The following is a 13,383-nucleotide window of genomic DNA, read 5'->3' as shown; positions in this document are numbered from 1 at the left end:
TCCGCAAAAAATCTGGATGAAAAGACTTGCATTGTAATACGGACTCGTACTCCCCACCCGGGCAAAACGGCGTTGAAGCCACTTTGTCATTTTCCAGCCAGCCGAACTGCCAGGAAGCGATAGCATTGTTGTGCGCTCACCAAATAAACCGTTTGACGCCATCGCTATCTCGAGGGGGGTCGGGAGGGAGGTCGGGGGGAATCGGAGCGTGCGCGTCACGCAGCCGGCGCCCATTCAAGCGTCGTCCGAACCCCGTCAGCTGTGCTTTATGATCAGGTCGCTGCCGTTTGTTTACGCGGCTGACAGGCGCCCATCGATTGGAGCACAAACGCTTCCTGTAAAAGTCCAAATAAAAGAAGAATTAATCCGCACGTCGGGAACAAAATTGATTGCGTGGGAAAGATCAATCTTAACACCCGACAAGGCTCGCCGGGACGGGCACAGATTGAACCAAGCGGTGCTTCCAGCACCAGCCCGAATTAGAAAATCACCCAATGACAAGAGCCTAGTTTTTGTTTTTACTCAGCAATATTTAATTGGAGAACATAATGAGTTAAATGGAAAATGTGTCTTGTTATTTTTCTTCTTCAGCTTTCTATGAGTTCAAGGTGCCCGAGTCCACCGCGTTAGGCTCGGCGGTGGGCGTGATCCATGCCGTGGACAAAGACATCGGCGAGAACGCCGAGTTGGACTACAGGATCATCAGGAGCGACGGGCCCGGGATGTTTGACATCGCGACCAATCGCAGCACGCAGGAGGGCGTCATGGTGCTCAAGAAGGTAAGCGGAGGCGAGACTGATTTGGTTAAATTGTGACATTCTTGAATGAGTTTTTGTTCTCATATTATTTTCGGCGAATAAAGAATATTAATCGGACTCATGTTAAAATGTTTCGTTTCGGCCGAATAATTCTTCTTCAGTCATTTATGTAACACGGCGATGATGGCGTACATGCTAGAATGCGCGGTTGTCGTTGTGTTTCGATCCTTTTTGTTGGCCGTGGGAGCACAGTGACATAATTGGCCTTTGTTGCCATGGCGGCACTGCGGGCAGAGCCTGTGCCTGCGTCCCTCGATCTCAACCCGCTAATTAAACTAGCTCGTCGAGTGGGAATAAGTCCCATCTGGGGCCTTGAAAGATGCCAAATTAAGGCAGTGCCAAGGGCATGTGTGGTTACCTCCACCAGGGAGCTTATGTTTACATTGGTTGGTCAGATGGATTTTGAAGGGAAAAAAATTGACCGACCTAAAAAAAATTGTTTTCCTGACGTTTCCCTTTTCCAGCCGCTGGACTTTGAGCGCAAACCTCAATTCAGCCTGCGCGTCCAGGTGGAGAACCTCCACGTCAACCCTCGCTTCTTCTCCATGGGTCCCTTCCGAGACGAAGCGTCCATCAAGGTGACGGTGGAGGACGTGGACGAGCCGCCCGTGTTCGAGCGCGCCAGCTACATCATGGATGTGAAGGAGGATACGGCCCCCAAAACCGTCATCGGTACCGTCAGCGCCTCCGACCCGGACGTCAAGCGCAGTCCTGTCAGGTGAGCAACATCATCTCATAAAAAACAAGGGGCGGCGCCTAAATGCATCACAACAAAGCCGAAGTGTTTGTAACGCAGTGCTGGTGTCTTACAAATTGAAAGTTTCTCAGTTATGGCACTGCCTTACGGGAAAACAATAAACAAATGTAAACTGTGGCACTTTCCAAATGGACTTTGGTGCAGGGCGGCTAAATTAAATGGATATATGTTGCTGACCCTGCTCAGCGAGGCGGATACAAAGGGGTGCAACTTCTTCACTCCACCATTTCTGTAAATCCAATCTCAACACTGCCCCCGCAGTTACACGGAGGTACTGCAATATTAAGGTCGCATTCCTAAACCTCCAGGAGACCGGCAAAATGCATGCAAGCTGCCTGTGTGTATGTCTCTGTGCAAAATTCAATTTACAAGTGTGACTTTCAGTCCTTAAGGGGAAATAATTCTGGCTAATAATTCAATAAAGGTTCAACAAATCAGTGAGTCATTAACAGGAAAAGTATTCACAAATATAGAAGGAGGCTTCAGAAGGACCCGATTTAGTTGGACTTCTGACATTTTCAGGAACTATTGTGGGAAGCGGTTGGGGTGCTGCACACCGGCGGCCTTCACCTCGGCCTTTTCTTTTTTTACGACGCACTGAGGGAGTTGGCTCTCAAGGTTGAAGTTCTCGCACTTTATTGCAGGTGTCAAATAGGATATGATTCTCTTTTATCGGCTATCATCAGCAGGCTAGCCGCCCCGTGGCATTTTGGTGTCGGGGGGGAGCTGCCTGCTGTCACGAGGGACCTTATTTTTATGACGAGGATGACGAGCGAGGTTTAAAGAGCTGCGCTCGTTTCCCTACTTTGAATGACTGTAAAGAGCCAAAACTGAAAAATGCAAAGAGGTTTTTTTTCTTCATTTTCTTTCTAAAGGTTTAATGTTGTTCAAGAGCCTTTGGGTAGATGGATGGATGGATACGGAAATAAAATATTCACACCTTCGCTTACCTGAAGTCAATTTTTGCAAATTCGGAGGCGTATTTTTCCTCCTCAAATGAAAACAAAATAAGTGCACTGCATAACTAGCTGGTGTGTGCGTGTGGTAATTGAAGCATCCTGTTTTGAATTTGCAAGCGTTTAAACGGAGGTGGCGACAAAGTGTTGATGAAGTCTTTTGCGTAGCTCCACTTGGACTTGTAAAAAGCAATTTGCGCCCTGCTCAACAAACATGGCCTCTCCTTTCAAAGATGACTCCACGCAAACAGTCTCTTATTTTTTTTCCCTCCTTCTTTCTTGCTTCTGCGCTTGAAAATCAGCAGGAAGAAAAGAAAAGGCGAGGTGGTGTGAATCACATTTAAAGGAGACTTAATATGGAATGAAGGGACACTTATTTTGTGTTTTTTAAATACAAACTGTGAGCTTGCGAGTGGAGTGGTTAGCACATTCTCCTCGCAGTTCTGAGGTTTGAATGTCATTGTGCTCTCTGTGCTCTGTAAATTAACTGGCAACCAGTCCATGTTTTAACCAACCTCGTGGCCAAAGTCAGCTGTGCAAGACTCCACGAACTGGATACATGCCTCCTTTACCTTTCTCCCACGTGTAGGTACTCAATCGACCGGCACACCGACATGGACCACGTCTTCGACGTGCACGCCATCAACGGCTCCGTGTTCCTCCGGCGGGAGCTGGACCGCGAGGAGAACGCGTGGCACAACATCTCAGTCATTGCGTCCGAATTCAGTGAGTCAATGCGTGGATTCAATACCTACCCAAATACTCCATTATTAATACGGTACATCGGTGACTTGAGATAAGTGGAGTGGGGTGTCAATTAATCATAAATTTTGGCAGCAGGGCTGAGCGCCTATACCCAGTAAGTAGTGGGAATTAAATGTATCATATTGCTGCTGTAGACAACCTGCATCAGATGAGCCACGTGGTCGTCTACATCAGGGTGGGAGATGTCAACGATAACGCACCGACCTTCGCCACCAACTACGAGACATTCGTGTGCGAAAACGCCAAAGCTAATCAGGTGGGTGCGCCGCCCTCGCCGGCATCCTTGTGGTGACACGTACAGGTTCTCAACACGACATGCATGAACATGATAGCGCCTACCTTGGTGTCATTGCGTTCTTGGAGGCTCTTAGTGCAGTTGGCACTGGCAGACGTTGGTCTTTTGCTTGTGGAAGAAGAAACAAAGCAGCGGAGTTACAAAATAAGAAAAAAATGGCATGTTTTTGTTTGCTTCAGTAGGAATCTATTTTCAAAAAGCCAAGTCTGAAAAATGTTGGTCATGCTGTAAGGATTCTTGAATTTGCGATGAAAAAGGCATTGAGGTATAAATGTTCAGCGTGTAATTGAATAAAGCAATCTGAGAAAATACAGGAAAGATTAAACACCTTTTTTTTAAAAGAAGTGGACCCAAGGTTGATCCTTGAGGAACACCTCTAGTCACACCAACACCAAAGTCTTACCCAACTTTTGGTCTTACCATTGTTCTTAGCCATGTTCTTTGTGGTGCCAGAGAATCCAGACGGTGAGCGCCACGGATCCAGATGAGCCGGTTGGAGGACATCGCTTCTTCTTCAGTCTGGCCCAGGAGGCTAGTGGCAAGGCCAACTTCTCTGTTCGCGACAACAAAGGTAGTCTGCTATCCATCTTCTCGTATTTCCCGAACCGACCTCGTTGTGATCGTCGCAATCTTGCATGGTTTCAGATAACACGGCGTGGATCCTGACGCGGAGGAACAGTTACAGCAGCCTCCTGAAGAGCGTCTACCAGGTGCCTGTGGTCATTTCGGACAGCGGGAAACCCGTGCAGAGCAGCACCAGCACGCTGACGGTCCGCGTGTGCACGTGCGATCGCGAAGGCAATATGAAGCTGTGCAACGCCGAGGCGCTCACGGCCAGGGCCGGGCTGAGCACCGGGGCGCTGGTGGCCATCTTGCTCTGCGTCATGATCCTGCTCAGTGAGTACAGAGCAGACTTGTTTCACGGCTTCCTGTGTTGACAGCAGTCGCCATTTGGTTGGATTTTAATTTCAGTGTGGTCTCAATCCACGTTTGTACAAAAGAACCTCACAGCGAAAATGTTTGAATCCGAAATTTCATTTTCAGGAAAGTTCTTTCCCACCGTGATAAATTTAATATTATTACGACAAAAAAAAAAACTAAAGCTGCAACAGCACCTCAAATATTGGGGATAGATTTCACATTATGCAAGTGTATACTATATGTCCCACATGCTGTTCTACTGAGCGATCAGAATTTCAGCGCAGCAGATTGTCAAATAATAATAATAAAAAAAAATCATCATAAATATTGATATTGTGTGCTGTAGCCGAGCAGAACGAAGCTTTTCCGTGTTTTGAGTCGCACTCATCAGAGGAGCGCTTTGTTCAATTGTGATGTTAAGCAGCAGCAGCAGCCTGACAAATCCATAATGCATCTTGACGCTCGCTCGCTGTACAAAGTCCTCAAAGATCAGTGGAGCGCTCGCCACATCAACAAGCGCCCCTCGGGGCTCCAAGCTCGCTCTGAGTTTGTCGCGTTGTGCCCGCAGTGATCGTGGTTCTGTTCGCCGCCTTGAGGAGGCAACGCAAGAAGGAGCCTCTGATCATCTCCAAGGAGGACGTGCGGGACAACGTGGTCAGCTACAACGACGAGGGCGGCGGCGAGGAGGACACGCAGGCCTTCGACATCGGCACGCTGCGCAACCCGGAGGCCATCGAGGACGGCAAACAGAGGCGGGACATCGTGCCTGAGACCTACTACCCGCCCGTCCGCCAGCCCGCGGCCCCCTCGGCGCGGGACAACAACGGCGACGTGCGGGACTTCATCAACCAGAAGATCCAGGACAACGACTGCGACCCGACGGCGCCGCCTTACGACTCGCTGGCCACGTACGCCTACGAGGGCAGCGGCTCGGTGGCCGAGTCGCTCAGCTCGCTGGAGTCGGCCACCACGGAGGGCGAGCAAGACTACAACTACCTGAGCGAGTGGGGGCCGCGCTTTAAGAAACTGGCCGACATGTACGGCGCCGACGAAAGCGACCGGGATTCCTAACGGTGTCTCGCCGCGTTGGCTGGCGAGAGGACATTTGAAGAACCCTTTTGAGTGGAAGTAGGCCTCGTGTGTCCCGTCTGCTGTTAGGACAGGGGTGTCCAAACTGCGGGGCCATTCTGCAGCGGCATATCCTCCAAAAATGCTTTCACCACAGCTCATGACACTATTTCACAAAAGAAAAATAACAATTTGGTTTTCGATAGAGCAGGGGTGACTGAACCACGGCCCATGTACATTTGTTTGTTTTTTTACCAGGACATAACAACAAATATTTGATACAACCGGTCAAAAAAGAAAAAGGATGGGGCTCGCAACAAACCTTAAAATTATTACTCAAAACAAAACCTCAATGATAACTGATGAATTGAAATAACTGATATGGATTACAGAACGAATAATTTTTTTTAGATGTTTTCGAAAAAAAACATGTAAACTCCTTTTTTTTGTTTGTTGCACCTTTATTACGACCAAAATTACGACAACCCTTTTAAAAACTTGTTACACTTAATAAATTTCACGTTGAAAATGCAAAATGAAGAATACAGCAATGTAACTCCCGATTGCAGAAACGCACGCTCGTTGCCATGACTACCGTTCTTTTTCGTCTTTCATTTCGAAGACAAAGACGAAGAACGGTAGTCATGGCAACTAGCCGACGCATCACCAACAAGAATTTACGGCACCAAAAGGCGCAGGTATCCACCAAGATTGGTACAAAAGTCTTTTTAAACTAAAAAATACAACTTGAAGAAGGTTATTTAGCAGACGTTTTGTCGTCCTTGCGTGCTGCCACAGGGGAGAGTGCGCTCCGCTCGCATTAAATTCTGAACGCAGCCTGTCATCGGGAACTCGTGCTTCAACTGTTTACATTCGGTGTACGGCCTGCACCGGGATCCGTTTTAGGTGCCCTCTAAATAACCGAACGGCACATTTGAACAACATTCGGACTTTCTGAACGGTGTGAGTGAAGCAGTGCTGTCGGAGGGCATTTCCCAAACGCACCCCACAATGAGAAACCGCGGATTTGTGGAGCGCGGGGTGCGTTGAAAGGTTTTTGCACGTTGAACAAAGACAAAGAACGTCAGAATGGTTCTGCCATGCTTTCAATTTTCTGTCCACGGCCCCCAGGAAGAAAAAATTTTGGACACCCCTGTGCATTGGATGTAGGCCACGCCCACACATAGCTACCATTGTTTTTCTTTGTTTTTCTTCCTGCGACGGACGCTGTGAGCGGTGGCATACTTTCAATGTTTCTGCGACAAAGTCCCGCTACATATATCGTGATCTTCTGCTTGTGTACGCTACATGATACAATACACTGTACAGCCACTTCGTCTTTGTCCTCACAGCGCCACGCCCCCTAGCCTTCAGGAAGTGGTACTGTCGTCGTCACGCTTGAAAAAGGCGCCAGGAGCGGCGGTCCACTTTGTCACATCAAGCGGGCGGCCAAAGCCGACAAACGTTTCCTCCTCGATGTCATCTAAAGAGCGAGCTGGTCTCTTTTCAGACAATCGAGCAGGAAAATTCACGACTGGGTTGGAAGGAGGCAACAGGATTCTTGTCGAAGACGTTTCCACTTGAATCGAAAAAGCCTTCTCTTAGTTGTATTTTGAGCTGTGGAGTCCTATTGATGTCGCTAGTTTGGGATCGAACGTCTTCAACAACCAAGACGTTGCCTCTGTTCAACGTTTGCGGATGACCATGAAGCTACGTCGACGTTTTGCTTGCGTGGATTTGATCCACTGAGGAACCCAGTCCACACTGATGATGGAGTTTGGAGATGGTTTTAGCACAATGGGGGAAAAGAGTCGGACACGGCCTGCTCTCATCGAAACGGTGGTTTGTCTTGTTTCCTTTCAGCCTCCCCCCAAAAACGCTCGTCAACGAAGCTTCTAACCTTTTACGTCGACAGCTAACAAGGAGCTGAATGTACATTCTTGGCTCTATACTAGCAAGTGGGGAAAAAAAAGTGACAGCCTTACAGAGACGTTCCGATCCAACCACCTGACGGATGACGGAAAACCGGAAGGACGAAGCAAGTGCGTGAGCTCCTTTCACATCCGTCACACAGCCAAGCGACACAAAGTCGACGTTTTTACGTGGAGTGTTCAGCACGTGGTCATTTTGGTCCCCCCCCACCCCGCCCCCCGCTCTCCTGTGGTGGCGCCATCAAGTAGACGTGTGCTTGTCGATGTGTAGACGCCGTTGGGCCGCTGGTGACAAACGTGGTGGAGTCTCTGTGAGCGTAGAAGAAAAAAAAAAAATGTCGGGAGGGCTCGCCGTAGCCCGGCGGGCCCGCCGCCTCCATCAATTCTGCTTTGTACAACGTGACATTTTGTACTGGATATTTATATGACACAATTAAATATCTTCAAAAGGTGCTTCCTCTGTTTATCCAGCACGTGTTTAATCTCCAGGCGAAACAAGAACCCTGGCGAAATTACACGACAAACAGGCTAGACCCTTAAAAAAAAAAAAAAAAAGACGGTATCCCTTTAGCATCTCTTCTCACTCTCTCGCTGTCAAGAAATTGGGAGACTGTCATATAACATCACTTCAAGGAAATAAAAAGAAGACTCCCGCTCGCACAGTCCTCCGAGAGGCAGAGTGTACATTTGAAAAGGAAATTAGCCAATGCTATTATTATAGATCTGGAAGCTTCTTCGACAATTAGATGACCTCCAAATTAAACTCATCTTGACAGCCAATCGGATTCGGGAGGGCAAAAGGGAACAAAAAGGAAAAACAATCCCATTTGGATTATTAAGGGGATGAGTGTCAAGATGTGAGACAGATGGCGACGGCGGCAGCCAACTTTAATTATTGACTTGATTTGCAGATTAATTCGAATTTCATTTATTTACTTTCACATTCAAGCTTTAAAAAACACACCCAAAAAAAAAAAAAAAGTTTTTGTCTTGCGGGGAGCGCTCGCTCGCTCCTGCTGCGCTTTCTTCCTAGCAAAGACGATGAGCGCTCCGTGTTTCTGACTTTGTGCGAGTCTCGTTAGTTTTTTTTCGGCTTCAAGGTCAACGCGGCGTGACAAACCGTGGCGAGACCGGAAACAATCTCCCGCCACCTCACTTCCTGCCGACATTGGTCTCGTCGCCGTCCTTCTCCTGGCGCTCCCGCTCCCGTCTCATCTCCTTCAGCTCCTGCCGGTACTTGCGCTCAATGAAGCGCTTCTGATGGGCCATCTGCGGGAAGTTATCTGCCGCGGCGGGAGAGAACAGAGAGATGAGGGAGTGACCCGAGAGGAACATGCCGAGAATTATTTATTTATTTATTTATTTTTAAACGGGGGTGGCGGGCGGCTGTTTAGCGGCGCTCTCACTTCGGTCAAGTGAGCGAAAAGATTGGTGGGAGGCGCCGCCGCCACGTTGTTCTTTGGTGAGGAATGACGGCGTGAAATTAAGACAAGCTTGTTTGGTGTCAGACATCATTAATTCATGAAAAGGAGCGACGACTTCTTTATGAGATGCGGGGCGTCGTCATACAAGCTTTGCTTTTCGCTACCTGGGCCTTCAGATCACATGACATCATGGTGAATTTAAAAAAATAAAATAAAATGGCACCCCTCACTAATGTGTGTTTTATTTGTTGCAGAGTGGTTCCAGTTGTTCGGCGGGGGGAGAAAAAAAAATTGAAACAAACAACGAAGGTGCAGACTTTGGGTACGAAGAGGTTCCTAAAACTGCTGGAATGAAGAATTTGGGGGGCTGGTGAGCAGAGAGCAACTCGGCCCACAAAGCCCGTCTGAAATACTTGAATTTAATTTTCATTCAAAATATTTTGGCTCACGATCGGCTTCATGTCAGCTGGGAAAAAAAAAAAAGACTCTCCGGGCTCACCTGCTTGTTCATGAGGACGAGCACTCGAGAAAACGAATGAATGAGAGACGGTTTGGACAGTCGGGCTTCCACGCGGAAGGTCGCACTCCAATTAAATTGACCCGAATGTTCTCGGCCAAAATCGCTCGGTGAACACATGAATGTGTACTTGAGAGCGTTAAAGGTGAAAGCGGGGTCGATTCCGGTCAGCGCGGGTTATTTTTATTTTTTTCCCTCAGCGCGGGTTATTTTTATTTTTTTCCCTTTGACGGAGTGACAAAAACTCAAGTGGGCACCACGGCTGAAAAAAAAAACGCGCGCAAGTTTCTAATTTGCACTCTGACCCCGCGGGAGCACTCGACGCTCAACAAACCACCGTCTGGCTATTCATTCCGCTGGCCGGCGCGGCAAGTCGCTCGTCTCGCGAGTCGCGGATACTGCCGGCTGCCGATATGCAAATGAGCCCTCTGTTGTCGTGGTGATGACTTAAGGGAGGGGGGGGGGGGCACTTGAATGACGTAACGCCAACGCACAAGCCGACATGTTGACCACTCTCAGCTGTCCGTCACTCTGAAAAGACCGCGCGCCTCATCCGCATGCCGATTAACCTGACAAGTGACATCCGGAATCATAAATACAGCACAGCTAGCCTGGAAAAATCAGCTGACCACTCAACACAAGCAAATGGTTCCGGCATGTCCGCACAGGAAGTCCGGAACTGAGATTCTCGCCCTGAACTTTACAACTGTGAGGTAGACATGCTAATTCCTGACCAAAAAAAAAAAAATCATCATCCTTCATTCCCATCCGCACACAAACCCAACACGCGACATGACAACGGTCAATTGAAAAAGTGTGTGGGCTAGAAAAAACCACGGGCTAAGTAGCCGTGTGTGCCCAGCTTAAGACGAGAACCGCTCCGTCGTTCTCCGCGTGCACCGCCGCGCGTCGGTCAACACGCCAAACGTACGGCAAACAGCGATGAAGGGGATTCGTTTCCACGGCAAAAAGGGGCAAACAAAGAGCGATCCTTCACGCTCCGCTTTGCTCGCGTTACATCAGACCCTTTCATCTGGAGATTAGGAGCTTGCCGGCGAATGGAGCTGCCTTGGAGCTAGCGCTGAGACGCCGCCCCTTTTTTTTTTTCAACCCTCATCGCATTGTCGGTAAAAGAGCGGGCGGGCCGTGAATGGGAGCGTTTAAGCCTCTCGTGTTTTTTTTCTTCTTTCTTTCCATGTGGCCTTAGCCCAAAGGGTGCGTGCGTGGAGCCCGAAGGGGTCCGCGGAGCTCGTTGGCGAGCGCCAACGCCTTCACCCCTGGCTGCCAGAATGACTTGCTTACCTCGCCACGTGTTGCCGATTTCATTGCATTTGCATATTTGGCCACTCCTCACCTACTCCGGATTATGGATATCAATTCATCGTTCATTTGTATTTTTTTTTTCCTGCCAAAAATGGACCTCAAAAAAAAAATAATCCATCAATTCCACAACTCCACCTACCTCGGCATTCTTCGCCAACCTCAGCACACTTTGCCTACCCTGCCGTTCTTAAATCTTGGCCAAGCTCGCGGCGCTCTTCGCCCGCCTCAGCACCCTTTGCCCAGCTTGCTTCCTCGCGCCTCCATTTGCTTGCACTCATGTTGCTGTCGGTCCGCGGCCCGGTTAACATTTAATTCTGCCCTGACGTGTGCAGGCAGCAGACCTCAAAACGCCGTCTGTCAAACGGATGAGATGTGGATCAGCGCCGCCACCAGTCTACCGGCTGAACACACACGCGCGCGCGCACAAGCACGCTGCAGCAAAAAGAGGGAAAGGCCCATTTAATGAGCCCGCGGCTGTCGGACGCAGCTCGGCCGGCCTCTTCTTCCTCCTCGTCTTTTACCTCCCGACATGGCTGCAGTCACATATCCTGTCAGCCTGCAGAAAAGTGGACGGCTTTAAATAATACATGGAAATGAATCCTGACACGCTGAACGGCGGCGGCCCGCCAGCGGGAATGTTTGGGTGGATCCGGCGTGCGAGATGAGGCGGATGTCAAGTGTGCCAAGAGGAGCCGGGCGAAAACGGGGCGCTCAATGACACCAGAACTCGTGTCCTTTGATTAGGAACGCTGTTGCGACACATGACACGCAGGCCCTCAAACATCGGGGGCTCGGGAGGACTTGATGATGTCAGGATGGGAAGATCACCGTCTCTCTCACACACACAAACAAGTAGGGAGGACCGAATTCTTATCAGCACAGTACGGCCACTCATCTTCAGCGGTCAAAATATGTGCACTGATATCCTTGAATGATGCAAATATGTCCTCGAGAGATACGCACACGATAATGTCGCGCCCGGAACATGCTAGCGCTAACGTAAACAAGCGCATGAATATCTTTGAATGATGTCAATGCAGCACACTAAAACGAAGCAGGCAACAGTTGCGCAACAAACATCTTTGGCAACATGCTAGCAGCACGCGTGTGCCCAAGTTGGACTAATACAAAGTCTTGTCTGCTCATCTTCATCAATTCTGCGCGCTAACATTGTTCTGTCGTGTTTTAGCGGAAGCGTGTTATTTCAATGAAGGTAAACACAGAACTTGTACTGATCAGCTGGAAGGCGTGACGGGGTGGGGGAGCAGGAGCCGAATCTCACAAACAACCACAGCTGCGAAGTGCAAACGGTATCAATCAAACGTGGCTTGAGGCCTCATTGAACACGACAAATCCAATCAAACCTTGACCTCCGTTTGGGGCCGCGCGCTCACCTGCACCTCATTACGGACTCACTATGTTCATAATTCAAAAAGTAAAAAAAAAAAAAGATGAAACGTATGACATCATACGTTCATTCTTGCTTCCATCATGTACTGCGCTCCATTAGGCACTGGGATGGAGTCCGCTGGCGTGAGGGTATTTTTCAAGCGCTGTATTGGAGCGAAGCGATTTGTTGGCTCGGAAGCCAATCCGGACAAGTTTCAAATCCCCACTCCTCCTCAGTTTGAATTTTGAAGCGCCAACACGAGAACGAAATCCATCAGGTCTCGCGTCTCGATCGACACAAAGCTCAAATTTAAGGAAATTTAACAGCAAGTACGTATTGCATTTCCTTAGAGGCAAAGGTGGATTATTTTAACTACTTGAGTGTGCAGTGAAGGGCGCATTCTTCTTCAAGATGGGGGAAAAAAAAAGCGAGCGAGGAGGAAAAGAAGAAGAGACCGCTGTGAAGAGGACCAAAAGATGAGTGGCGAGCCCTGAGGGTCCCCGAGGGCTTTCCTTCAAACGCAAACATGCAAACTGAGCACGGCCCGCCAACACAAGAAGCGCGAGCGAGTACAAGCACAAGCACCGCCACCGACGACGACGACGACATGAAAAAACATCGACACGCCGCCCGAGGCTCGGTGGTGGCGCTCCAACAGCAAAGCCCGATGGTGTGCACTTTGCTCTTCACGTATCGTCATACGTGATACCACATTGAGTATCTTGATACCGGTACTGAAACGATAGAAAAAGCTAACCTCGGGAGCGCGCGCAACGAAATCATTGCTGCCAAAACAAGAAGGAATTTATTCATGGGACGGCTCCTCAAATGCAACCAGCGGGCGACAAAATGACTCGGCACGAAATAAATCACGCTCGCAGGTTTTGGCAATTGGAAAAACCAGTCGCCCTTTGAATCGTAGATTTGAATTGTCGTTGCTTTAGGACTAAAAACAAAAAAAGTCGCCCCCTCAAGGCACATAGTTGGAAAGCATTGTCGCTGCAATTTTTTTTAAAATCAAAAATAAGGTGTGGTATCGTTTTGGATAGCAAGGTATCGTGGTACTTTTTATGTAGTCGCACATCATGCGGTCCGACGCGCATGTGTACTCACATTTGTTCAGCGCGTCCATGGCAGCTCCCATTTCCGCCTGCTGGATGCTGCAAGAAAAAAAAAAAAGAGAGGTAAGGTCTTTAGCATATTTTGCCTTGAAGCAAT

The 13,383-nt window shown here is 48.9% G+C and overlaps 2 protein-coding genes across 2 annotated transcripts in view; one reads left to right on the top strand and one right to left on the bottom strand.

Annotated features, from left to right (window-relative positions):
* LOC147187006 (cadherin-6-like) overlaps nt 1-7,964 on the top strand; it is a 38,748-nt gene extending 30,784 nt beyond the window's left edge. Inside the window, exons 6-12 of the mRNA XM_086101570.1 lie at nt 592-779; nt 1,283-1,536; nt 3,121-3,257; nt 3,431-3,552; nt 4,045-4,162; nt 4,237-4,488; nt 5,081-7,964. Of these exons, the coding sequence (XP_085957696.1) occupies nt 592-779; nt 1,283-1,536; nt 3,121-3,257; nt 3,431-3,552; nt 4,045-4,162; nt 4,237-4,488; nt 5,081-5,583 (1,574 nt within the window). The 3' untranslated portion in view covers nt 5,584-7,964. The remainder of the gene's footprint in view (nt 1-591; nt 780-1,282; nt 1,537-3,120; nt 3,258-3,430; nt 3,553-4,044; nt 4,163-4,236; nt 4,489-5,080) is intronic.
* Nucleotides 7,965-8,415: 451 nt separating this feature from the next.
* drosha (drosha ribonuclease III) overlaps nt 8,416-13,383 on the bottom strand; it is a 68,202-nt gene continuing 63,234 nt past the window's right edge. The window contains exons 31-32 of the mRNA XM_086101566.1: nt 13,279-13,325; nt 8,416-8,794 (exon numbers count right to left, since the gene is read on the bottom strand). Of these exons, the coding sequence (XP_085957692.1) occupies nt 8,664-8,794; nt 13,279-13,325 (178 nt within the window). The 3' untranslated portion in view covers nt 8,416-8,663. The remainder of the gene's footprint in view (nt 8,795-13,278; nt 13,326-13,383) is intronic.

The sequence above is a fragment of the Hippocampus guttulatus genome, chromosome 21, assembly GCF_054856545.1.
Source record: "Hippocampus guttulatus isolate MCC_2025c chromosome 21, RoL_Hgut_1.0, whole genome shotgun sequence".
In the NCBI taxonomy this organism is placed as follows: domain Eukaryota; kingdom Metazoa; phylum Chordata; class Actinopteri; order Syngnathiformes; family Syngnathidae; genus Hippocampus; species Hippocampus guttulatus.
This window is presented reverse-complemented; position numbering and strand designations above follow the sequence as displayed.